The following is a 27,232-nucleotide window of genomic DNA, read 5'->3' on the forward strand; positions in this document are numbered from 1 at the left end:
CCAGGGAGAAGGGCCATTGACTTGCCCATAGGATGTCAAGGAAAGAAATGCTAGGTACTGCTAACCTAGGGTTTTCAGTGATGACTCAGATTTATGCTCTGGGCTGTAGCACTCCCAGACTTAATTCATGCATGCAGTACTAGAGATTAAAGAAAGGGCATTATTTTCCTTTAATGGGTAGTTCTTCTTATAGTCTCCTGTCTGGGCACTGTTGATTAGGATTGTCAAATGTCTTCACTCCCAGAAGTTTCCTAAGAAACAAAATACTTACAGTGATTATTCTGTGTAGTGATTGCTCAGAAATTTGCTTGGGCATAAAATTGTTCCCTGGTGACAATGGTGTAGTGATGGGATTGGAGGTTGGAGTATCAGTTGTGATGAGAGTTTTATGTCCCTTATTCTTACAGGTATGAGCTTGTTAAGGCTTGTAAGAAGCAGAAGCTACATATACAGCACTTTGGAAATCTTTGTGCCATCACTGGAGTTTATTCTCTAAGCCACAAAAACACATGAGAATAGTTGCTGTTTTCATTTGTTCTTAATGCTCCAATATAAACGCTCCATTGCTTTTTAAGTGTATTAAGTGATATCCAACACTTGCAATGGGTATTCATACCCTGAAAAATACCTATTAAGTGTCTGCTGAATCTTTTTTCATGTTATCATTATTTTTTAATCATATCTGTTATGCAATCTCTATAAACATCCAGAACTCATATTGATTGAGGTCTTTGCAGGCTAACAGTGCCAATTATGCCTTCTTCCCCTAATAGTACTTTGTTTGAAATAAAGTAATTGGCCAGGCACCAGTAAAATAAGAAACTGTCAGAATTTGTCTTCAGGGCACCTGCCTCTTTCCCGAGGGATAATTTTGAGGGACAAACACTTAGATTACATTTGAGCATTTACATTTACTTCCGTTCCACATGTCTAGTGTCTCTGGGTTTTCTTTGTCTGCTTTTCAGATCTTCTTGAGTTCTGCTGAAGTAAAAATTAGGAATTTGAAAGTAGGTCAGAACCCCTGTATATATCTGTGCATGTGATCACAGCATAGCTGTGTGGGAAGCATGAAGTCATCGCACCAGATGGGGACGGTGACGGGCATTTTGAGGAGCCTTTCTATGTTCTTGTCCAGTCATCTTACTCCTGTCAGGGGAGAGAAAGGAAGCTTCAGATGGAAATTGATGATGGGAAAATGAATTAATTTCCCCAGAGAACCTCTACTTCCATTGTATTTTAAGACCCATCAGATGCAGCATTTAGTGGGAAAAAGTCTTCCTTGGTCCTTGGGAAAAGTCCTGGGTTAGTTCCACTTCCAGCATGTGAGATTAGATTTCTGCCTGTGGTTGTCTAGCTGGTGTGGAGAATATATTGCCCCTCAGTTCAGTTCAGTTCAGTTGCTCAGTCGTGTCCGACTCTTTGCAACCCCATGAATCGCAGCACGCCAGGCCTCCCTGTCCATCACTAACTCGCGGAGTTCACCCAGACTCAAGTCCATCGAATCAGTGATGCCATCCAGTGATGTCGTCCCCTTCTCCTCCTGCCCCCAATCCCTCCCAGCATATTGCCCCTATAAACAGTTTAAGAATAGGTGAGCATTGTGAGTTACATGTTCTGTGTTGTCCAGTATTCAGTGGACATGTAGAGATGTTTAATGGGGAATATTACTTTGCAGGTCACTTTGGAACTTCGTGGGTGAAGCATTACTGTACATATCAACGGGATTCCAAACAAATCACCATGGTACCATTTGACCAAAAGTCAGGAGGAAAGGGGGTGAGTTCATTTTTAAATTTCATGTTTGATTTACTTGGTTAACATATGATGAGTGTAATGCATGTTTGAAGTAACACCTCCAATGTTCACTGTAATTTTCTTCATTTTTATATAGTAGTTTCAGGGGGGATGGCATCTGAATAAAGTAAATAAATAAGATGATTATTTTTAGTTATAAGCTGTGTTAGAAGCTGTAATTAAGACAGATTCCTGTATTTCACATATATGCAATATTAAGTGTGTTAATATGTTTAGATACTAGAAATCCTTGGATGACCTCATCCTGTGAAACTAATTTTCATCACTTGCATCTGATACCTAGAGGACTGCCAGTTGGCAGTTTAGATGTTCCAGTTATCTATCTATCATTTCAGTTTTCCAGATATCTATTCCAGTTATTTATTGTAACAGAACACTAAAAAATGTAGTGACTTTTAAAACAGCACCAATCATTTTAGTTATTTCTTACAGTTTCTGTGGGTAAGGACTTTGGGGAGCATGTGGGTGAGTGGTTTGGGCTTAGAGTTTCTCAAATGGTTCCAATCAGTTGGTGACTGGAACTGGATCATAAGGGTTTGAAGCAACTCTGGGCTGATCAGATATCTTCCTTTCTCCTGACCTCCTCTTCTCTTCTCTTCCCTCTTTCTCTTTTGCTCTGTATAGTTCCAAGTCCTGTTCTCTGGCTTCTCTGTGTGGGCTGGTTTGGGCTTCCTCATAGCATGGCGGCCTCAGGACAGCTAAAGTTTTCAGGAGTGAGTCTTCCAGCAATAAAAGCAGACACTGCATTGCCTTTTAATGATCTAGACTTATGTTGGCCCTGTGTGTTGGTTGAAGCAGTTATGAAAGCCCACCTAAGCTCACCCAGTTGTAGCGGGAGAGGGCAGACCCTGTCTTAGGAGGAACAGCACAGTTGCATTACATTGAGAGCATGTGGGGTGAAAGACGTCCTTGTGGCCATCATTACAAGAGCCAGGCTGCATCTGTGGGGTGACTGCTGCAAGGAGTGCCTTGCCGTGCCCCAGGGTTCACCTTTCCTCTGGGAGCGCTCCGTCTGTCTACATTGCCTTTTTGGGTCTGTTCTGTCTTTTCTCTCTGGCTGCACATTACATCTCCTTCTTCTTTTTCCTTTCAGTATTCTATTTATGATGGTCCTCTCTGTGAAATTTTTTTTTTTTTAATTTGTTGTGCTCAGGCATTTTGGCCTTTCTGGATTTGCGGATTGCTGTCTTTTAGTAATTTTGGAAAATCCTTTTCAATTATCATTTTGAATTTTCCCCCCTCCCCATTCTTTCTATTATCTCCTTCTGGAGATATTTAAATACTTTTAATAAAAAGTATTTATATTTTTCATTTCTTTGAATCTCTGGACTGCGTTATGGATAATTTCTCTGGGTCTATCTTTAGTGTAAAGAATTTTTTGCTGTGTCTGACCTGTCGATAAGGTAGTCCTCTGTAAGTATTCCAACTGTGGCCTTCTTTGTGCTGCATTTTTGTGCCTCCTGTTGGGTTTGCTTGCACGTGTGCAGGCGCTGCAGTGTAGAGGCGGAGAGCACTGGCTCTGAGGTTAGACTGCCCAGGTCAGTGATGTGTGACGCTGTTGTCATTATTGTTAGCTGCTCCCCCAAGCTGCCCCCTTGCTCTCTGCCGCTTCCAGTTTCTCTTCCTGACTTTCTTTTTCTTAGGCCACAACACTGGAGTTGGTCAGCATCTCTGTCCTTCCTTGTATGAAAGCATAAAAAAAAAGTCAAGTCACTTTTAATGTTTCTTGTTAGGGGTAAAGTTGACTTATAAATAATCGCAGGAAGATAGACATGTGAAATGATCAAACATAGAGAAATTATAGAGTTAGAAGAAATAGTAACAATCTCTGTTAATAGGAATCGCTTATTATCATGAACTGGAAATAGAGTTAGGTCTGCCTTTCTTAGATCAAGTCATAGTTCTTTTCTAATTTCTAGTCCTTCTAGAAATCAACTTCACTGAGTTATTGTCTCACAGTCTTTTGGGACTGTTGATCTGGTGCTTTCCTAAACCTGGAGTGAAGGAACTCTCTTGTATTTTCTCTACTCCTTTCTTGCCACACTTAAAAGTAAAGGGCAGAGACCAATTATGGTGAGTGTTTGGAACTCCTTAGACTTTACTGAGATAAAAGGAAATACTGAGTTCTTAAGAGGTTTATATGTATTAATGTATATAAACTTCTTGGGACAGAAAATAGAGGCTGACACAGAGGCTGCTCTATTGGGAGCTTGGTATTATATGAAATCATTTTTCTAGTAATAATTACTTATATTTATATTATATTTTACATTTTCTAAAATATTGTCCTTTCTCTTCCTGTTTGATCCATTTTTCCTCCTTTACAAAAGAGGAAATTGAGGATCAGAGAGAGAAAGTGATTTCTAAGGCTATATGATCAGTGAGTACTAAAGCCAGTACTCACACCCTGATTCTGGAGCTGGCGTCTCCTGATTCTGAGGCAAATCAAATAGAATAATAATGTATAAATATAAAATAATAGCTTTTCATGACATCTCTCTGTTTCCTTAGCCTCAGGGTGGAAGAGACACGAAGACTGGCTGTCCAGAGGTGATATCTTCTTAATTTATATAGGAGGAACATGTGATGTCATTGTGTTACATGTTTATACAAAGCTCTCTTAGGAGCTGGAGATAAACTTAAATAGGTGATAGGGCGTTTTCTTTTCCTAACATGCTCTTTATCCTTCTCTCCTTCCTTATCCCCTTGCATTTGGGTTATTTTCCTTTGAAAGTACCCGCTTTTCTCTTCATTTCAGTCCAGGAGACGTGAGCAGATTTTCTGCATCCTCTTGGAGACAGGGCTTGTATGTGGTGAAAGACAGTACCCCGAGTTCTACCCCATGAGATGAGGCCCCTCTCTGTGGGAGCCCTGGAATAGCCCAGGGCTGACCCTGTCCCTTCCCTGGCTTGAAACCCTTCATTATGTTCCCACTGCTTGCAGGATACAGACCATAATCTGGATGATCAGGTCCCTGTCTTCCTCAGTCCTCTTTCAGTCTTGCTCTTGGATTCCAGACACACCGACTTCCTTTCAGTTCCTCCAGGGCTCCATGGACCCTGACTGTGGGGGCCTCTTCACCTGCTGTTCTCCACCCAGATCCGTGTTCTTGGTTTTATCTCCTGTGAATCCTTTGGTCTCAGTTCAAGAAAGCCTTTGCTGACCTTTTTGCCCAGGTTACACCCCCTTAATTTAGGCTTTTGTAGCACAACATGCTTCTTTTTTTGTAGTGTTTGTCATGGTTGTAACTCTTCATTTGTTTGTATAAGTGATCGTTATCTCTCTTCCCCATTTTTTAAAACCATGATACTTGAACAGATTGTCTTTATAGATTTTTCCTGGTATGTTATGGTCATTTTTGGAACAAAGTCTTATATTCCTCTTATTTCTGCTTATATTTGCCAGTTTTGTATAGATCTCTGTTTTCTCCTATTTCTCAGGGACACCTCCCCCTAACCCAGAGAAGGAAATGGCAACCCACTAGAGTAGTCTTGCCTGGAGAATCCCATGGACAGAGGAGCCTGGCAGGCTACTGTCCATGGGGTCACCAGAGTCGGACACGACTTAGCGACTAAACCACCCTCCCCCTAAACTTTCCAAGTGGGAAGCAGTCCAACACCATTAAATCAGAAATAGAGTTAGATATTAACATGGTCAGAGGTACATATGCTTGTGCATTTATGGTCATACATTTAGGCATTGCAGAAGGAGCAGTTCTCAATCTGAGAAGTTAATCTTTGCCATTCAGTAAGACAATAGTGTAAGACTTGTGAATGTAGACTGTCTCTTCCTAGATCTTCTGTGTTTTATGTGCTATTTTGATATTAGTGGGTGATTAAGTTTTACCATATGCAGTCACATTTCCTATTATTCAACAGACTAGGCAAGTTTGTTAATTTCCTCCTAGTTTAGGAAGAAACATTGGCAGATACAGGAGAAAAAGGAACCCTAAAAAATTCCTGTGTGACAGGAAGAGAAGAAATCAGGGGCAGAAACCTCTATGTTTCTAAGCAGTAAATTAGTGCTGTGCTGTGTGACAAAACTGTTGCATTCCATTTGTACAATGGAATACTACCCAATAGTTCAAAGAAAAAAGCTCCTTTGTTTTGTACCATGGATTTAAAAAATTGCTTGCATTGTTTTAATGTTAATTTTTATTTTTTATTGAGATGTAGTTGATTTCCAATACTACCTATGTTTCAGGTATAAAACAGTGATTCACAATTTTTTACAGTTATACTCCATTTATAGTTATTATAAAATATTGATATATTCCCTGTGCTGTACAATATATCCTTGTAACGTATTTATTTTGTACATAGTAATTTGTATCTCTTAATCCCTTACCCCTATCTTGCTACTCCCTCCTTCCCTCTTCCCACTGGTTTGTTCTGTATATCTGTGAGTCTGTTTCTTTTTTGTTCTATTCAAATGTGTTTCATTTTTTAGCTTTCACAGATTTATTTGTCTTTCTCTGATTTACTTTATTAAGCGTAATACCCTCCAAGTTCATCCATGTTGTTGCAAATGGCAGAGTTTAATTCTCTTTTATGAGTAGTATTCTGTTGTATGTGTGTGTGTCTATATGTGTGTCATACACACACACCCCACTTCTGTTATTTAAAAAAAATATATATATATATGGGATTTTTTTTGGCTGTAGTAGGTCTTTGTTGCTGTACGCAGGCTTTCTCTAGTTGTAAAGAGCGGGGACACTCTAGTTGCGGCAGTGGTGGCTTCTCTTGTTTTGGTGCACAGGCTTCTGGGAGTGCAGGCTTCAATAGTTGTGGGCTCAGTAGTTGGGGCTCATGGGCTCTAGAACCCTGGCTTAGTAGTTGTGGTGCTTGGGCTTAGTTGTTCCACAGCATGAGGGGTCTACCCTGACCAGGGACCAAACCAGTGTCCCCTACATTGCAAGGCGGATTCTTAACCACTGAACTGCCAGGGAAGCCCTGTACCACTTCTTTATCCATTCATCTGTTGATGGACACTTAGGTTGCTTTCATATCTTGACAATTGTAAATAATGCTTCTAAGAACACTGGGGTATGTGTATCTTTTTGAATTAGTGTTTTGTTTTCTTTTGGATGTACGTACACCCAGGAGTGGGATTGCTGGGTCATATGATAGTTCTATTTTTAGTTGGTTGAAAAACCTCCATACTGTATTTCACAGTGGCTACACCAATTTACATTCCCACCAACAGTGTACAAGGGTTCCCTTTTCCCTACATCCTTACATCCTCACTAACATTTATTATTTGCGGTCTTTTTGATAATAGTCATTTTGATAGGAGTAGGATGATATCTCATTGTGATTTTGACTTGTGTTTCTCTGATGTTTAGTCATGTTTAGCAGCTTTTCATGTGTCTATTGTCCATCTGCATTTCCTCTTTGGAAAAATATCTGTCTAAGTCTTCTCCTCATTTTTTAGTTGAGGTGTTAGCTTTTTTGTTGTTGACTTGTATGTGTTGTTTATATATTTTGGGTATTACCCCCTTGTTGATCATATCATTTGTAAAAAGAAATAAACCCTTGATTTACACAACATGAGTGACTAGCAAATGAATTACGCTGAATGAAAGAAGTCTGGCATAAAAGGGCATTCCATTTGTATACAGTTACAGAGCATTCAAACTAATTTGTAGTGGCAGAACAGATTCAGTGTTTGCCTGGGAATGGACTGGGTGGAGGGCTGATGGATTACAAAGGGACTCACAAGGAAACTTGTGGGCTGATGGAAATGTTCATTACCTTGATTATGTTGATGATTTCATGGATGTATACAGATGTCAAAACTCATAAGTTGTTTACTTAAACATATGCAATATATTATACATTAAAAATTATACTCAAGATCCCCTGGAGAAGGGAATGGCTACCCATTCCAGTATCTTGCCTAGAGAATTCCATGGACAGAGGAGCCTGGAAGGCTACTGTTCATAGGGTCATAATGAGTCAGACCTGACTGAGTGATAGGATGGATAAACAACAAGGTCCTATTGTATATCACAGGGATCTATAGTCAGTATCCTTGATAAACCATAATGGAAAAGAACTGAAAAAGAATGTGTATGCAAATAACTGAGTGACTTTGCTGTACAGCAGAAATTAACACAACATTGTAAATCAAGTATAGTTCAATAAGAAAGTACATACTTTAAATATGCTGCTGCTGCTGCTAAATCGCTTCAGTCGTGTCCAACTCTGTGCGACCCCAGAGACGGCAGCCCACCAGGCTTCCCCATCCCTGGGATTCTCCAGGCAAGAACACTGGAGTGGGTTGCCATTTCCTTCTCCAATGCATGAAAGTGAAAAGTGAAAGTGAAGTTGTTCAGTCGTGTCCGATTCTAGCGACCCCATGGACTGCAGCCCACCAGCCTCCTCCGTCCATGGGATTTTCCAGGCAAAAGTACTGGAATGGGGTGCCATTGAAAAAGCTGTTAAAGTACTGGAATGGGGTGCCATTGAAAAAGCTGTTAAAACATATTCATTGCACACCTACTCTGTTCCAGGGACTGTTTGGTCTCTGGGGACCCAAGGGCAAGCAAAAAATAGGCTTAGTACGTGCCCTCAGGGAACTTGCAGCCTAATGAGGAGAGAGACTTTATTTGAATCATCCTTTGGGCAGCAGCAAATCTCAGCTGTGATCAGTGCTATGAGGGAAGGAGCGGGGTACATGGTGCTATGTGAGCATGTCTGGTGTATTTGCAGGAATGTTTTTAGTGAGAAGTGACCATTGAACCAAGATCATAGAAGTTCAGAATTGGAAGGAGGACCTCAAGGTCGTCTTGTTTCAACTCGTATCAAACCTGCAGATTAAACTTATTTAAAACAATACCAACAAGAGTTTAATCTAGCATGTGTTGCTGCTATATATACCATCATAATCTATCAATACTCAGATGCTGGGCTCCAAGTAAAACATGGCTCACAGATTTTATCTGCATGAGGCTCTGGCCTGAGGAAGTTGGTGACCAACCTCCTGTGGTCCTGAATACTCAGGTCTTAGAAGATGAAATGATCACTCCTGTTTATGTGGCATCTTTGTCCAGGAGAGGAGTCTGGCCCGAGTTCTGGCCTCATTTTGACTGTCTGTGTCTTCCCAACAGGGAGAAGATGAATCAGTCACCCTCAAATCCTGCACACGGCGGAAAACAGACTCCATTGAGAAGAGATTTTGCTTTGACGTCGAAGCAGTAGACAGGTGAGCAGTTGTCACACTTTTTCTCAGAAACAAATATTGCTGAATTTGAATTTCTTACCTTTCCCATCTAGTCAGAACATTCTGGTTTTTTACCCCCTCTTTCCCATCTCCATTCCTCCATTTAAAATAGAGGCCAATTGCTCGTTTGTAGGAATCAGTATCTCTACCCCTGTGCTTTACATTTGGCACTGAGGCCCTGGTTGGTTTTCTATTAATGTCAGGGCTTCCTTCTTAAGAATGTGTGTTAGGTCTCAGGAGGGTGAATTTATGTTTAAAGAGATCTAATTAGCACAATTGTATCAACTATATGAGATTTTTTACTTAGAATTTTTATGAAATGATTCAAAAGGAGTTAGGTAAAGGGAAAAGTAGAAGTTCTACTCAATTCAAAAAGGGGCTTTTAGTTACAGCATTTTGCTTACCATTGTGTGTATGCACCCAAGAAAGAAAACACCCCACTTGTGAAATCAGTCTTTGGAGAGGAAGCTCTGTGTTGTGTTCCTCGAGATTTATAGAATCTCATTAAGTTGTACCATTTCATGATGTTAAGCTCGTTTGACAGCATTCCAGTTCTTTGAGACACTTTACTTGGCAACAGGTTAATTCTTTGAATGAACGCCATGAGTTAAGCTCATTTAAGCTGTCTATTCAAGATCAGCAGTGCTAGCACAAAGATGCTTAGATCTCAGCATGATTCTCTTGTCATGCTGTTTAATTTCTCCCCTTTATTAAAAAAAAAAAAAGAAAAAGGTACACATTTTGTCAGGCCAGTACTTCTACCTTCCCTGAGATATTTGCCTGTGGCCACTTCATGACAGCTCTAAAGGATCTGGAGCGAGGGTACCACCTGGCGTGTTCTGCTCCGTGTGCCGCCAGGGGGTGAAATGCCTTCCTGTGGAGCGATGTGTCCCTGCAGTGTGGCCCCTGAGGCTGATAGCGTGCCTGTGGAGAGAGTATGCCCATGTAGCCTAAATTGGACATTTGTGGAAACCAACCATGTCTCATTAGCAGTCTAGTTACTATACTTTTGGCTCTCAAGTCAGGAAACCCAGATCTAAATTTTGACTTAGTAAAATTTTGCTTAGTAGCCATATGACTTTGGGCAAGTCACTTAATCTTTAGAGGCCTTGATTTCCTTCTCTGGAAAGTGAAGATGGTCATAATACCTAGTTCCTGGAATGGTTAGGATTCAAGAAGATAAGGCATATAAAATGCTTGGCAGAGTAGCAAATAATAAATGTTCATCAATGAGTTGTTATTAGTTATTAATTAGCATGTCCCTCATGATTATCTGACTTGATATTTCAAAAGCTAGCATCTAAATGCAGAGGAATAAATATAATTTGTAAAGAAAAGCGAGTACCGTAGTTGTTTGCTGTGTGTGGGTTGTGAGGGGAAGGGAATGGAGAAGGGCTGTATGGAGGAGTAGGTTGAATTGGGGTAGCAAAGGGGGATTGTGAAAAGTACACCACAAACTAAGATTATTCTTGACTTTAAACAAATCCTACATCTGGATGCTTTGAGCCCTTGTAGGCATCTCTCTTCTCTATTACAAGTTCGGAATTTGTAAGAATTCATATTTGTTGACGTCCATGAAAAATGGATTAGTGGATGTGTTTGTGTGGAAATGGAGCCCTGTTGTGTGATCCTGGTCAGCTGAATAGTTCCCAGAGATGGTGATCTATATGTAGGGCTCCTTGAACAAGGGCATGCCCTGCATTGCAGCTCTTGTTATTTTGGAAATGAGGTCAGTGACGCTTTCTGAAGCTGAGTCATTTTCTTCTTCAGAAGTTTCCCAGAAGTTGTAAAGAGTTGCTTTTTAGGCAATTAAAACTCACCATGGTTCCTCCATCTCATTTCCACCCTTGCCAACACTTCCTACCACCTTCCCCCTGTGTTAGGCCAGAAAAGCTTTGCACATCTCAATTATAAGCCGAGAGCAAATGTGTCACATTCAACATACTGAGTGTGTTTGGGAAGTCCATTTCTTTTAAGTCATTGCCTTTGGTTTCCTTGGCGTGACATGGAGAGGTTTCAGTTGTGGTTCAGAATGAGGCTGCTGAATCTCCTCTTAATAAACAGGAAGGGAGTAGAGGGTTCTGTTGTATTATTTGTGTTTTTAATGTTCAGTGTATTGTGATGCTGTTCTGCCTGGGGAGAGCCTGCCCAATTCAGGGCAGGCCGGTTTTTGGAGTCATCTGAGGGCTGAACCTGGGGAGTACCACTGACATGTGGACCCCTGGTCCACAGCCACGCTGCCTCCACTGGTCCCAGCACCCCAGGAGGCAATATTCCTCTGCCTGAACCATCCAGGGCCAGGAACCAGGCCCCTAGGGACTTCTCTCACAGCTTAGCACCTGTGAAGTTATTCAAACTAGCCAGTCCTAAACAGTTGACCTGGCCCTGCCTTGCCTTTGGTGCAGAAACTCTAACAAAGGTCAGAGTCTGGACTCTCCTCTCCAGCCACTTCTGCCTCCTGGATGATGCTGGTGTTTTCCCACGTGGTCTATGTGGTGTTCCAGGCATCCTGTTTCTAGCACCCTTGAATATAAGAAAAGTGGTTTACTGGAGTCCCTTCTGTCTCCTCTCGTGGTTGCACTCGACTGGCCATCACCTGAAAGAACACAGGACATCCATGAGCCACCTTCTCTCCATTTTCTACACAGGTCGTCATCTTTGCTCTCAAAGATGAGGTTACCGTTGGCACTATTTTCTTTAGCATCTTTCTGCATTTTCCCCCCACATCCAGGAAGAAACAGGTGAGAGGGAAAGGCATTTGCATGTGCTCAGGGGAGGCATCCCTGAGAACTCTGCATAGAGTCCTGTTCTCTGGAAGACGCCTGCACCCCTCTTTTTCCACCAGTGTGCTTTAGCAAGGCAGGGATGCTGCTAGCTGTCCTGCTGTCTTTGCAACCTTCCACAGACTTCTTGGCTTCTGCCTGCTGAGTTGGAGAAGCAAAGGGGTGAAATGCAAGTTTAGCACCTAGGAAATGTGAAAGTCAGTGAGGGAATGGTTACCTTTAGCAGCATGAGGTTTTAGAATGTTCCCAGAGTATGTAGCACAGATTAACATTTATGTAGTAGCTATTAATGTTTTATTCTATGAAGATATTACTGCATGCTAAAGTGTGACTTATTTGACTTAGAATATGTGAAGTTGTGGGGTTTGAAGATTGACTACTTTTATCCTTTAGGCCCAGCGCTGATATTTCATGTCATTGTGTAGCTGAAACTGTAGCCTTTAGGAAGTGATGTTCTAGGAGGTGAGTGTTGTGAGTTGAAGATACCAGTGTCTCTTACTGTGTGGTGAGAACCGCCCACTCTCAACATCCACAGGGGTGCTTGTGAGAACTGCAGCTTCTTGTTCCTGCCCCAGACCTACACAGTCTGCCTTTCTGCAAGAGGGACCCTGAAGTCCACTTTCTGAATAAGGTCTTCTGTTGTCCTCTCTTCTTGGTCACAACTGGTGTATTAAAGGGCAGGCATATCCTAGTATAGTGTTCTCAGAGTGCACCAAAGCATTTTCCTTGTTAAAAACAAGCAACAGTAAAACAAAACAAAACAACTCAGGCTCCTTTACTAAGGAGCTTAATTCTTGGCTTGATGGAGGAGAATATAGCTAGTAGAAAAGATGATTAGCAGTCTCTGATATAGAGTATTAGGAATAAAGCAACAGTAAAACCCACAATAAAACCCAGTCTTTTAGTTAACTGTGGAGGAGACCAGCAGTCAGAGAGTACTTTCTGGAGCTGAACACTTCATGTAATTTCATGTAATCCTCACCCAGCCCAGGGAGACTTGTGCTCCAAGTGTCTCATGTTACTGAGGAGGGATCTGCAGTTTAGAGGGTGAGTCTTACCCAAGGTTCAGGTGGGAGTTGAACTGAGGGCACTTTTGCTGCCTCAGAACTCAGGGTGTTTTAGAAGCGTTTTCGAGTGAGGAGCCTAGGGCTGTCTGTACTTGGATCTTGGGGCCGCTGCTGAGCAGTCTCCTTGCTGACTGTGAAATCTGAGGAGTGCTTTCTCACTCTTGTTTTTGGTGTTTGGTGTGTAAACTAATGGTGGTTGAACAAAAAGCAGCACACACACTTCTGTTCCCGTATCTCCTACCCTGTGCTCTTCAGAAAGTCCTCACATGGCTAACGGTTTAATGAGGCACACAGGAGGTGTTCCGTGAATGCTGTGTACACTCTTCTTTTGCCTCTTATTCCTGACGATTTACATTTCTGTTCGTCTAAGGAGACTGGCATGAGTAAGAGATCCAAGCGCTGGCGCCATTTGTCAGTAGAATGTTTGCACTGCATCCCAGGGCATTGCTGCCAGTTCGTTAACCCTCAAATTCTGCCAAAAAGGGATTAATCCCTGACACTTCTGTCCTCTAGGAAGAACTGTTGTAACTCTGACCTATGAATGACTTGGAAATCAAATTGAGGATTAATTCAGAGTTTAGGGATTTAGATTTATACCTCTTGAACTTTTTGTGTCAAAGATCCTCCTTAATACTGTGAATACATTTCAGAAAGCTACTTTTAATTCTTACATCTAAGAATCTGTGTGGCCTTAAATGAGTGTGTGACTTGTAGTAGTTGTGGGTGTTACCACAACTTGCTCTGAAGAAGAATATCTTATTTTCCCAGAAGGTACTTGTTATGGGTTAGGTTGTATACCCCGACAAGTTCATAATGCTGAAATTCTGATCTCCAGTGTCTGACAACAAAAATTGTTTGGAGATAGAGTATTTGTAGATGTAGTCAAGTTAGAATGAGGTGATTAGATTAGGGTGGGCTCTAATTCAGTCTGACTAGTGTCCTGATAGAAAGGGGTAATTTGGACACAGAGCCAGACATGTACACAGGGAGAATGCCATGTGAACATGAAGGCAGAGATCAGGGTGATGTCTCTTTGAGCCAGGGGATGCCAGAGATTGCTAGCAGACCACCAGCAGCTAGGACAAAGGCATGGAAAAGCTTCTCCTTTACGTACTGCAAAAGGAACCCACTTGCTGACACTTTGGTCTCGAGCTTCTAGCCTCTAGACCTGTGAGATAATACTTTTCTGTTATTCATGTCACTCACTTTGGGGGCCTTTGTTATAGCAGCCCGAGCAAACCAACACAGTATTGGATAAGAGGGATTCTCGCAAGGAGGCAGCCATGATAGGCCCCTACAACCTTTTAGATGGGTGGCCCAGTACACATTCCTTGAACAATCCCATTGATAAGGAGCTCCATTTCACAAAGCCACCCTTTTACATACATTATCTTCCTTAGTATTTGAAAAATCATTATTTCTTATACCTTAATAAAAAGGCATTCTTTGGTGCCTTTGTATTACCTTGCTGTAGAATCGAACATTTGAAAGTTTATATGTTACATTGGTTAATATAATAAAAAATAGATTTTTTTCCCTTTAAATTGTGTTAACTCTTTTTGAGTGAATTTAATGTAAAATTTCTGAGTAAAAAATGAGTTTGTCTAAAGGCAGCTGTTGGGGTAGTGGCATGTGATACTTGGCATTATCTGTCTTTAGTTACTTTGAATAATTAACTCTACCATGCAGCATCTTATGGAAATTAATGAGCAGATGTAGGGAAAATACTTGTTTAAGCTGAAGAATCATGGTGGTAGTCATCTCTCAGCATCTCTGCATTTGTTTATTTTAAAGAGATATCTCACAAATGTATGTGATACATGGGTATTTTCTCTCAAATGTTTTCCGGAAGGAGCCATAAACCATATGGAAAATAATAGAAACAAAAGACTTCTTTTTGATGCATTGAATCAGTGTAGTCTCTTGAGGAGTGGTGTTTATACTTGGAGGAAAGGAAACAATTAGAATGCTTTATGTTTTCCAGGACTAGCTGAACCCAACAGAAGTCCATACATTTGAAGATATTGTGTGGAGTGTTGCATGCCCCATTCCCACCTTCTCTCCAGAGGTGGGCAGAACCGGAGAACTTATTAGGATCACAGGTTACTGGGCACTAGGGGTGTCATGGGGACCAAGACAAGCATAGTCCTTGCCTTCATGGGTCTTACTTAGCACTGATTGTAGAATGGCAAACACATTCGTGCAACTGGAGGTATAAATACCAGTATACTGAGTGTTCAGCAAACTTGGAGGATCAAAATGCTATGCTGCTGCTTCTGCTGCTGCTAAGTCGCTTCAGTTGTGTCCGAGACAGCAGCCCACCAGGCTCCCCCGTCCCTGGGATTCTCCAGGCAAGAACACTGGAGTGGCTTGCCATTTCCTTCTCCAATGCATGAAAGTGAAAAGTGAAAGTGAAGTCGCTCAGTCATGTCCGACTCTTAGCGACCCCATGGACTGCAGCCTACCAGGCTCCTCTGTCCATGGGATTTTCCAGGCAAGAGTACCGGAGTGGGGTGCCATTGCCTTCTCCGAAAAAGCTATGAGGAAGGTGTAACTCACAGGGGGACTTCACCCTTCCAGTCTTACAGAGAGTGATGGCATAATTAGAAGGCTTTGAATTTTCATTTCCTCTCTTCTCCCCCTCCCCCTCCTCATTTATTAGCCATAACTAACTGCTGGAGACTCTACTGACCATGGAGATAACAAAGTTTAATGAAGCAGTATGAATCTATTGGACTTTCCTTCTTAAGAGTCATCATCTGATTTTTCTTGCAAACCACATTCACAGTCCTCCTTCTGTGAGCTTTCCATGAATAGGTAGATAGAGACAGCTTTCCTGTGAAGCAGCCCTAGCCTGGCATGTCACACCCACCGTGAACTCTGTCCTCGCGTCCCACCATGTACTAGGTATTTGCACGTTGTACAGGCTTTCCTTTGTATTGGCTAGTTGTTCAGTTAGTTATGTTTTATATAACTCTGTTCAATTCTAACTATCCGTCTCAGGTAATTTGCTCCCAGAGGCAGAATAACATTACTTCGTTCAGCTTTTAGTGCAGTACTGTGTGCTTGTAGTTCAATTTTGTTTTTTATAGTAATGCACTTTCAGAGTTAGATTATTTTGTTCTTTCCTTTGGGACTTCGGTGAATTACTATGTAAGAGATTATGGGAACTGAATCATGTTAGTTGATATTTAAACTGAAGCTTGGGCAAGTTTAAACATAATCTCCATTTCTGTATAGGTAGGACAAAACCCCAGAAGAATGGGAAATTGGTTAAAGAAAGAATAGTGACAGCTAGAAAGATTAATGGAAGATCTGAATAATCTACCCCAACCTTCTAATGAGTCACCACCCTTAGTATATTTTTACAGAAGGCTGCATGATGCAGGTAAAAAGTCAAAGCAGCCCTCAGTTGGAATTTGGGATCTGCCTCTTACTGGCTGTGTGAGTCTGGACTGGTGGATTAACCACTTCTGTAAGATGGGGCTAATCATACCTACCTTGTAAGATTATTTTGAAAATGGAATACTGTAATATTCTTCCCTGATGTAGTTCTCTGTTGGAAGAGGTTCTTTCTCTGAAGTTTGCCCTCTATCCTAAAACCTGGGACTTCATTGTTCTTACAGTGTACCTTAGTGTTAGGAGGTATTTCTTTGAGCCTGTTTCATTTTGATGGCATACCTACCTTTCAAGTCTTCTATAAGTTGAGAGTGAATACAGGTACTTTAAGGGTATATGTGTACAGGAGGAAGAATCTATTTTCAAACTATATGTGATAATCTATTATTTATATATATTTCCTATACAAGATACAAGGTTTAAGCCCTTCTTTCCAATTTATGCTCTCGAAAGGAAGCCATATGATACTACTTTTAAGTTAAAATAATACTCTTCTAGTTTGGAATGTGGTGTGTGTGCGTGCATTCGTTTGCGTGTCTTTATGATGTTTTGCGAGTGTAAGACTGTGTTTTCCAAAAAGAATCATCTTATGTAACAGACTTTGTTTCAGTGCTCAGCCTCTAGATGGCAGTGTTGTATACGTATTATAAGTGTTAGCTGGTCCAGTGGAAAATTAGCTGTCCTTTCTACACTGACATTTAGTAGTCAGTGGTGTGTGTGTGACGTGTGTTTCTGTAGAAGAAACCATCATGTGAATATTACCTCTTAAAGGAAAGGCATTCTAAATGACTCATTCTTTCCCTAGAAATTCCTTCCTTCCCACCCTTCTGTGATGGATCACTTCATACCCACTTTCCTGCAGAAGCAAGCATGCTCAGTGAGTGCAGCCTCTGTTTGAACAGTGCATTTTACCTTACTTTCTGAACTCATGTGTCAGGCTCTTTGCTTCAGGGACAGCTTATTCGAGGCTGGTGTTAAAAACAGATGAGTGATTGGGACTGTTCAGTTTGTGCTGAGAACCAGGCATTTCTGCTTTTCCCTTTTGGTGCAGTCTGCCTTTATCTTCTGCAGCAGATGAATCCATTTTTCCTGGTTTCAAACTTCCCCTCCCCTCCCCTTCTCACCCCTTGTTTGAAATAATATTTGATTTTGCCTTCCTGCTGGTTGGTTAGAGTGCCGGTCTCAATGCCGTTGACATTTCGGGGAGGAAATGGCTTTTTCCTTCCTCAGAGGGTGTTCTCCTGCTCTGACTTCCATGATTTGGGTGGGGGTAGAGTGGGGAGAAATATTGTACTTTCTGAATTGCTCCTTGACTGTTTAATAAAATAAGCTAGTTGAGAAGTTCTTAGAATCTTTAGAAGTTGTGTATTTTTTAAATTGCTGTTTTTTTTTTCTTTTCCTTTTTAAAAAGTTAAATGAGAGCGTATTTGCTGTTTGATTCTGGTTTAAGTAAGAATGGGATGTGCTGGTTAATGAACTGTGGTATGAAGTAAGGCAACCGTATTTATTTTATTTCTATTACTTAATCCTGTTTCTGTTCTTTAGTCTACATGGTGAAATTTGGAATTTTATTGATTGAATATACCAGTTTATTTGCTAATTTCTAAGTATAAAATGAGTTTTAAAAACCAAAATTTTGCTATTATATGAGTCTGAAGAAAGGAGACAGTTCAGTGTATAAACTCCACTTACCTGTGTGTCTATTCATCATGAGATAGAATACTAAGAAGGATTGATAAATGACCTAGAAGATTTTTAGAATTAGAATATTTTTTCGTAGGTTGTTATCAAAATAACAAGCGTTAGCATTCCCCCTGAGGGTTATTCTTCCTGGCAATGCTTTCTGCTGGTGGTGTGTGTTGAGATCTGCTTACTCTTCGGTCCGTGGTGCCTGTGGTGCATAACTGGCACTCAGTCAGTATGTTTCATTAAAGACCGTGTAACTTACTGTGCCAAAGATGTCTTTGTCTGGGCTTCCTGATGTTTCATGACTTCATTCTCCTTTAAAGTAAAAATGTAAGGAAATTATCTGAAGCGATTGGCAGTATTCCTCTGTAGACTGTTATCTTTGCTATGGTCCTGATTATTTTAGGACCTCTCCTCCCAGGAGCTCAGTGCCATAGGCTATGGTAGGTTATGATTCATTCACTCATTAGGATCATATCCTTTCTAAATAATTGATTAGAAGCCTGCTTCCGAAAATTTCTCAAGGGCTGTACGTGTATTTGTGTATGTGGGGGGTGGGGGTGTGTGTAGAGGAAGTCCTTTCCTCCTTCTCCTGTTTCCTTTCTCCAGAGAGAGAGATAGAGAGAAAGAAGTGCCTTCTCCCCCTTCCCTCCGTCCTCCTGAGGAAACGGTCACCTTGGATCCCAGGGCACAGATACTCCCTGCTTGGGGTGGGGGCAGTACAGTGTTGAGCTTCACGGATGGGCCTTGCTTTAGAGTCAGGCAGACTGGGCTTTCAAGGTGAGGCTTTGCCGTTGCCTACCAGTTGAAGATTGTGCAAGTCATTTCTGAGCCTCAATTTTTTAAAAGAAGTATAATGAAAGTACCTACTTCACTGCAAGGAACAAATGATAGTGCTAGCCACACCCTTAGCCCAGTGCTCGGCCCATAGTAAACAGTAAACCTTAGCTGCAGTTGGCGGGCCGCTGTTTGCAGTGTCTGGTTTCTCCCTCACGTCTGTCTTTTCTCACCTGTAGCCCACTGCAGGTTACTCTGGCGTGTGTATTTTTCTCATGTGCAAGCATATGTAATGCACAAGGACCGCCAATGGTTATTTATCTCAGAACATGCAAATTGTGCAGATTCATACGTTTTTGAATGGTAGATGAATATAGTAGATGAATGTTGCCCTTCTGTGATGGCACTGAGTCCTCATATTGGAAAAAAATGGGCAAGTATCCCCAGTTCCCCTTTCGTTAATGAACTGGAAAGACTCTGCTCAGTGGGACTGTGAGGCACATCGAGAATGCAGACATGCATCGTTGTTAGTCCCAGGGCACGAGATGCATTGTAACATGTGGGGATGCCTTGGGATGGAGCTTGGGTAGGGAGAGGCAGAGAAGGACCAACACAGACCCCAGAATCGCAGGCTGGCAGTCCGTAGATGTTCAATTTGGCTTGAATAGTGTTTGAGGCAACATTTGAAAATGGGAAAGATGTGTAAACACTGACCCTGACTTCCCACGTGCCAGCTGTCTATAGAGCTGAATGGCACATGCCTCGTTTAGGTGGGGCATGTGCTTTCTACTTTGTGACAATCTCCACCGTGCCCTGATGTCCCCCACCATGGTGACAGGGGACAGCTGCCATTTTGCCTTGCATTTGTGCTGTTGTTTTTCCCATAGAGGGAAACCCCTTTTGTTTCTGTGACTTTATCAGAAAGCAAAAGTGAAAAAGAAAAAATAATGAGCTGCGCATTTTAAGGTAAATGAGACCACACCTGTTTTCCTTGGGGCAGGGAAGACTCTTCTCCAGTTTTCCTCATTTTGCTTACTTGTCTGGTCTCTGTAGATATTTGACTCTGTAATCTCACATGTACACGGAAGAGATGTCATTCTCCAGGATTATTCTGCTTTGTCCATAAGTTTGTGTACTGAAGATCTGCCATATGTTTGGTAACATGAAGATCTGCTGAAACCTTGCATGCTTGTAATTGCCAAGGAACAGTTAAGGATCAGTTTTGCCAGTAGCACTTTAAAGGCAAAGACCACTTCCTTTGGCACTCATGTGTCTCTCTTTACCTGTGACTGGCAACCTCTTCTCTAGACCTTCATCGTTTTCCTCTGTCTTTCTATCTAGGCACAGTGAGGCAGGTTTTGTGCACAGGCTGTGAGAACATGTGTTTCTGTGGATGCCACAGTCCTTTTACTCGGAGTTTAACCCTTATATGTGCAGTACTGTGGATAGAACCTGGGGAATGAACTCTTGACAGCAGAAGATTTATAGTCTTATGAATGAGTAAGCCCTAGATCTTTGGAGGTCAGTGTAGAAAGATAAGTACTGTTAGATTCTGAGTGTGTTTCAGTGGGGTGGAGTGAGTTAGTAATAGCATCTCCTGGTCCAGTAGGAAGTGGGTGAATTGCCAAGCCACTGAGATCACCGTTGTTGACTCAGATTCAGGAATAAGATTAGAGTAGGAAGGCTGTCCAGCAACCCTGGAATCAGAAAGCTGTGACCTGACATGAGTGGTCCCAGGTTCCTGGATGTGCGAATAAATGATGTATTACTTTACGTGGACCCTTTGTGGAGACCAGAGTTGAAAGGAGATAAGGTGGTGGGTAGCAGTTTGCCTTTTGATAGGTGAATAACTATTTTCTGCATCGCCCCAGTAGTGTGAGAGGCAAAGTGCTTAGAAAATTGCACATCCTTATTCATGCGTCTTAAGAGGATCCAGATAGAGCACCAACCAAGGACTTGTTCAGAGTGAACAGGAGGTACTGTATTTGAAGTAGAATTTTAGGATTGAACTCTAGAAAGGATTATAAATCATTTGTTCTGTCCTCTGGTGGGTAGTGGGAACACTCTGTCAGGTTTTCTAGGATTTGCTGAAGACCCCTTATCATTGATCAGACATTAAGTCCAAAAGGGGGAAGTAGGCCACTTTTACTCAGGAGGAAGAAGGAAATGGCCATGATCTCAGAGCCTGTATGTCAGCCCTTGGCTGTGGTAGAGGTGTGATTTTTCAGTGGTATGTGACAGTGTTTGGGGGGGTGGGGATCATGTGTATCAGAAGCACCTGTGACTCTTTCTTTCCCTTTTTAATCTGCCCTTCTCCTCCCATAATTTGGACACTACCCAACACTTGTCATCTGTTCCCTCCACTGACCTGCTGCTCATTTGCTCCTGTGATAACAACTACTTTTTGGACCACTTACGTTGTGTCTGACATTTTGAAATGCCTTATACATAGTTCACTTAGCCTTCACGACCACCACATGAGCTAGGTACTCTTATTGTCTGTTTTTTAAAGAATAACATAGAGTCATTCAATTACTTGTCTGCTAGCAAGCACTAAAGTCAGAATGGCAAGTAAGGTTAGTTGACAAGTGGTATATCTTTGGTATTTAAAAACATTTTTTTTATTGAGTTATAATCAGAATAAAATGCATAAATCTTAAGTCTATATCTTAATGACTGTGCACACACAGACACATCCTCCCACATACCTGTGTGACCACCTAGGTCAAGTTACAGAACACTTCTGTCACTCTGGCAGGTTTTCTTGGGCACCTTCCCAATCACTGCCCATACTTCTTCTCTAAGACAAAATCACTGTTCTGGTTTCTCCCAGCACAGGACTTTTCAAGAATTTGAACATTGTATAAATGAAATCCCACTGTCGGTAGTCTTTTGCATCTAGCTTCTTTCCCTCATTATTATTTCTATGAGATTTATTCATGTTGTTGCATGTAACAGTAGTTGGTCTTTTTTATTGCTTGTGGTGTTCCATTATTTTAAATATACAACAGCTTATTGTCTTGTGAATGAATATTTGTCTTCTTGTTGCAAAACCTGGCTTTTGTGAATAAACCTGAGTATTCTCAAATGTGTTTTTTGGTAGATATGTGCTCATTTCTCTTGGGTATATAACTAGAGGAAGAACTGCTAGATCATAAGGCATAGGTTTAATTTTAATAGATATTTCCAAAGTGGTTTTATCACTTTGCTCTCCCATCAGCAGTGGATGAGAGTTCCAAGTACTGCATTCTTGCCAGTACTTGTTATTGGTGGTCTTTTGAATGCTTTCCATTCAGAAGGGTGTTTATTTCACTGTGGTCTTAACTGCATTTCCCTGATGTGCCATCACGTTCCCTTCTGTTTCTTATGTTTGTGGCCCTTTGTGTGTCCTGTTTTATGAAGGTCTTTCATCCATTTTATTAATTGGGTTGTTAGTTCTTTTTTTTCTTATTTGTTGACATTCTTTGCATATTCTGGATGTTTGTCTCATTGGAGATAAAAATTACAGACACCTTCTCTTACTCCCCCAGTAGTATCTTTTACTCTCTTAGTATCTTTTGACAACTGGACGTTCTTTTATTTTGGCGAAGTCCAAATTTATCCTTATTTTTTATGATTAGTGCTTTTTGTGTTCTTCTGCAAAATGCAAAGCTCATTGCCTTTCCATCTCTTGGATATTTTTAGGCAAAAAAAAATGTGGACACCCACTGCTATAGAATGTAAACCACAGTCACACTGGTCGTCATTGGATTCCTGTTTTTGAACTGACTGTTTGCCTAGAGTGGTGTTCTGAGCCCTCATCTTTATAAAGCACTTTAGGTTTCACAGAGCTCTTAATCATTCGACCTCATTTAACCCTAGGCAGGAGCTCACTAAGGCCTTGCAGGAGGGTCTCGTCCCTTCTGATGGCCAACAGAAGCTTTCTGGCGGCTGCAGTACCTCCATGTTTCCCATAGCTTTGTTCTTGAGGGCAAAGCATTAGACTGTGTGGTTTGGTTCCTGGCTCTGTAACTGGGGACAAAGTACTTAACCTATTTGTGCCTTGGTTTTCTCATCTGCTAAATGGGATAATGAGAATATCCCTCCCTCATGATGTAGTTGTGAAGATGAAATGAATTAATTACTATATAGTGCTTAACACACTATCTGGCACACAGAGTTGGGTTATTATTATTGTAGTTTTATTATTGTTTGATGGGGGTCACAGTTATTTTTTTAATTGATGTATAATTGACTTAAAATATTAATTTTGTTTCAGGTGTACAACACAGTGATTTTTTTATAGACTACACACCATACAAAGTTATTATAAAATATTGACTATATTTCTTGTGCCGTACATAACATCCCTACAACTTATTTGGCCACTTGTATGTCTTAATTCCCTTCACCTATTTTGTCCCTCCTCTCACTCATCTCCCCTCTGGTACCTGCTAGTTTGTTCTCTGTATCTGAGGACCACAGTTATTTGCAGAGCTGAAAAGACCTCTGATCATTTACTCCATTTTCCTTTTATTGTGTCATATTTTCCTTCCCTCATTCCACACTCCTACCTCATGAGTCCTCTGTCTCTTTCCCTCTTTATCTTTCCACTTTTGTTATGAAAAGCCAGATGCATTTCACACATGAACTAAATTGATACCTGAATGAAAGTGTACTGTCTTATCGGGACTGGCATGGAATGTGTAGGGTCATTGAGAGTTTTGCTCAGTTTCTTTTGTTTTGAGGGATGGTGGCTAGCAGGGGCATAGAATATGGAAAGGAAGTGACTACTTGATTCCAAAATAAAGTTGACCCATTTACCTTGGTTCTAGGAATTACAGACATAAGAGATTTGTGTAATAGTGGTTTAAATTGTAATAAGGGAAAAGAAAACTTGAAGCCAAGTGAGTGTTTTCTAGATGGCTAGAAAGGATAGTATAATACTGTGATCCAGATGTTAACATACATGAGGCTGAGAGAAAGTTTTCTGAACTTGGGGTGATAGGATTAGTATCAAGTGTGTTAAATCTATTCAGCTTTATGTCACCCCATCCCTCCAAAAAAAAGAACAAAATCACACGTGGAAAAGAATTTATCTTTTGATATTTCTTCGTGAAATAAAAACAAATCCTGTTGACTTTCCTGGTTACTAATGCCAAGTGGCCCACCCTTAATAGCGTCTGAGTTTGTTTGAACTTCCTCTTTGTGACTCTGGGTGGAAATTTCACACTGTTTGCCATGAAGTTGATGTGACATCTGCAAGGTCCCTGAGATCTTGGTCTGCTAGGAAGCTATTGTGGTTTCACTGTTTGCTGATGAACACCTAGCAGGAAATGAACTGAGATACTTTGGTGTGTAGAGAGTAGCTTTTCCCCAGTGTGGAGAGTAGAGTGTCTTTGCTCTCCAGTGTGGGGAGAACATGAAGGAAAAATGGGCTGTCTGTGTGGGAAGAGGTGCCTCAGGATCACCCGAGAAGATGGTTAAAATTCAAGTTCTCAGGCACAGCACAGAAGTGCAAGTTCAGTGAGGCAGGGCCGGGCTGGGTACCTCTATGCCAAGGGGATGCCTGATGTCCAGGCACAACAACACTGACAGCAACACTCAAAAAAGAGTTTCAGGCTCAGGGACTGGAGAGTTCCACAGCGGACTGCAGCTTCGTAGACTTTTCATCTCAAAGCTATTAAAGCTTTGTATGTGGCTTTAAACTGAAAGAGTAGAATCAGTCCACCAAGCCCCAGCCACAGGGCCGCAGCTGCCAGCAGTCTGCAGATACGCAGCAGGTCAGGCACACTAGATGGGCTGACAATGGTGGGAGAAGACGAAGGAGTTCCCTGGCCGGTGCAGTAAATCACTGTGCCTTTTGAGTCACTGGGTCTAGGTACTAGCACCCAGTGTGACCCACCAAAGAGTGACTGCCCACTTGGGAATAGCTTCTGTCCCATCGCCTGCCTGTCATCCACCTGCTTACCCCCAGCCACTTGCACACACCCCGCCTCTCCTGCTACTCCCGCCTGGTCTTTTTTCCTCTCCGTGCCCCAACCCTCTCGTTCACCGCCTCCCACACTAACACTCCCTCCCCAGTGCCCCTCATTCCCAGCCTCCCCTAGATATGTTTTTTTTTTTTTTTTGGTGTGTAGTAGGTCTTCATTGCTGTGTGGGCTTTTCTCTGTTTGCAGAGAGTAGGGGCTACTCTCTAGTTGCAATGCCTGGGCTTCTCATCGTGGTGGCTTCTCTTGTTACTGAGCATAGTCTCTAGGCACGCAGGCTTCAGTAGTTGTTGTATGTGCGCTCGGCAGTGGCAGCTCACTGTTCTAGAGCACAGGCTCAGTAGTTGTGGTGCGTGGACTCAGTTGCTGCACAACGTATGTGATCTTCCCGGACCAGAGATCCAACCCATGTCTCCTGCATTTGTAGGCAGATTCTTTACCTCTCAGCCACCATGCTTCCATGCTTTGAAAACTTTTTTTCTTTGGAGATGTTGAGGAAGGATGAATGAAAACAAATGTGATGTTTAAAATATGTTCAATATAAGTAGACCTAGCATGTTCATTGAAACTGTGGAAATAAGCCAGGAGCAGCTAGAACAGCGACTATAAGTGGATTGAATAAATAGGCTTAGGTGTTTGTGGACCCAGACTTGTGCTGTGCAAGGCATCATGGAGTTCGTGTGTGTGTCCACTGTACCTTCTGTGATCCTGAGCGGTGCTGCAGACTTAATTCTTGCTCAGTGGATCTCTGCCTTCCTTTTAGGCTTTCTCAAACTTTAAAGATGAGGATTTGAGTCATTAATTCTTAACTTTTTATGGGTTGCAGTGTCCTTTCATAGTCTGATAGGCAGTTTGAATTATTTGTCCAAAAAAAAGGCACAAACATTTGGAGGAGGGAGGGTGGCTCATAGACTCTTTGGGGCCCATCCTTGGACCCTAAGTCAAGAATTCCTGTCTTAATGAGCCTAGAGAGCTTGTAATCCTTTCTCCCAAGTTCCTTTTTGTGGTGCACCCCTCTTGTGTGACATCTGTTAGGGGTACACAACAAACATTATTCGATATCATGTGCATGCTTTCTGGAGGGTCTTTGCTCAGTTTGAAAGAGCAAGAATATTTCAGGGAGAGAGTGAAAAGAGCTAATGCACATAAAGAATGCATTTAGTTCCTGCTGTGCTAAAGATTCATTTGAAACTAGTGTGTACATTTAATATAGTCATAAGTATAATGCCCATTAGATATTAGACCAGGATCCCTCCACTTGGATGTTCCATCTCTTTTTATTGAGTCCAATAATTCTCTTCAGTTTTTGATGTTGGTTAGTCGCTAAATCGTGTCCAACTCTTTTGCAAACCCATGGACTGTAGCCCGCCAGGCTCTTCTGTCCATGGACTTTCCCAGGCAAGAATTCCATTCTCCAGGGAATCTTCCTGACCCAGGGATCGAACCCAAGTCTCCTGCATTGGCAGGTAGATTTATTACCACTAAGCCACCAGGGAGGCCCTATCTTCACTTTAGTACATGTTTATTGTACCCCTACTTGGAGTCAAACACTCTGGTAGCATTTTGGGAGACAGGAACGAATATGATCTCAAAGAATAAACAAGGCTGAAGGGAATCACTTGACTCCTCTGTGTACTTAGCTGTATGTAGAGTCCTGTATGTAGAGTCCTGGTGGTGTTTCCTGCCACCTTCCTGAGGGAAGTGGGCTTACTGAGAGGGATTTGGGGTGATGGCTTTGCTTTCTGAGGCTGGAAGGTGGCTCTGAAGAGCTGAGGGGCACCTGTCTCTCTGCACGCCATTAACCCTAGTAGCCTTTCCCTTGGTTCCATGGGTGTTTCTTTAAGACACACCTTCATCTGTGGCACTGGTTTACATGTCCTTGTTTCTCCGTAGGCCCGGGGTTATCACCATGCAGGCATTGTCTGAAGAGGACCGAAGGCTCTGGATGGAAGCCATGGATGGCAGGGAACCTGTAAGTAACAATTCAGGGAAGTAGAGCAAGAATAAAGGTCTCGAGTTGTTTTGCTTCCTTAGTGCAGCAGTTTTTGCTTTTGCTCTAAATAAAACCTTGGGCTCTCGAGATCAGTGTACCAGAGGGGCTTTTTATTTTTATCTTTTTTATTCCTGGACTAATGTTCCTGGATATTGATATTGCTTTTGTGTGGATGCAGTTCTGAAGCTTTGGCCTCTCAGTCTAAGGTATGGGTCCTGCATGACGCCCCATCAGACCAGAGACCCCCCTTCACCAAGGCAGTTGTAATGCCCAGAGGACTCTTAGAGGGAGGCACCGTCAGTTTGACTTACAGAATACTCATCGATACTGCCACAAAGTGCAGTCCAGAGCATTACTTCAGATCCATTTTAATAGATTAAATGATGATAAAAGTGTATGCAATTGATGCAGAATCTTGTCATCACCCTCTGGTTCAGCTTCCCATTGCTATACCTGGTTCACATCCCACTGTAACTGATGAGATTACCATGATCCACGAAAGGAGTTAAGCCTAAAATG

At 41.8% G+C, this 27,232-nt stretch overlaps 1 protein-coding gene across 6 annotated transcripts in view; it reads left to right on the forward strand.

The window, feature by feature from the left end:
- The window catches only part of ARHGAP26 (Rho GTPase activating protein 26), a 474,596-nt gene that overhangs the window by 155,216 nt on the left and 292,148 nt on the right, over positions 1 to 27,232 (forward strand). For all 6 annotated transcript variants that reach the window (XM_061423834.1, XM_061423837.1, XM_061423836.1 and 3 more), the window contains 3 exons: positions 1,676 to 1,776; positions 8,927 to 9,021; positions 26,614 to 26,692. In XM_061423834.1, the coding sequence (XP_061279818.1) occupies positions 1,676 to 1,776; positions 8,927 to 9,021; positions 26,614 to 26,692 (275 nt within the window). The remainder of the gene's footprint in view (positions 1 to 1,675; positions 1,777 to 8,926; positions 9,022 to 26,613; positions 26,693 to 27,232) is intronic.

This window comes from Bos javanicus, chromosome 7 (genome assembly GCF_032452875.1).
Source record: "Bos javanicus breed banteng chromosome 7, ARS-OSU_banteng_1.0, whole genome shotgun sequence".
NCBI classification, from domain to species: Eukaryota; Metazoa; Chordata; class Mammalia; order Artiodactyla; family Bovidae; genus Bos; species Bos javanicus.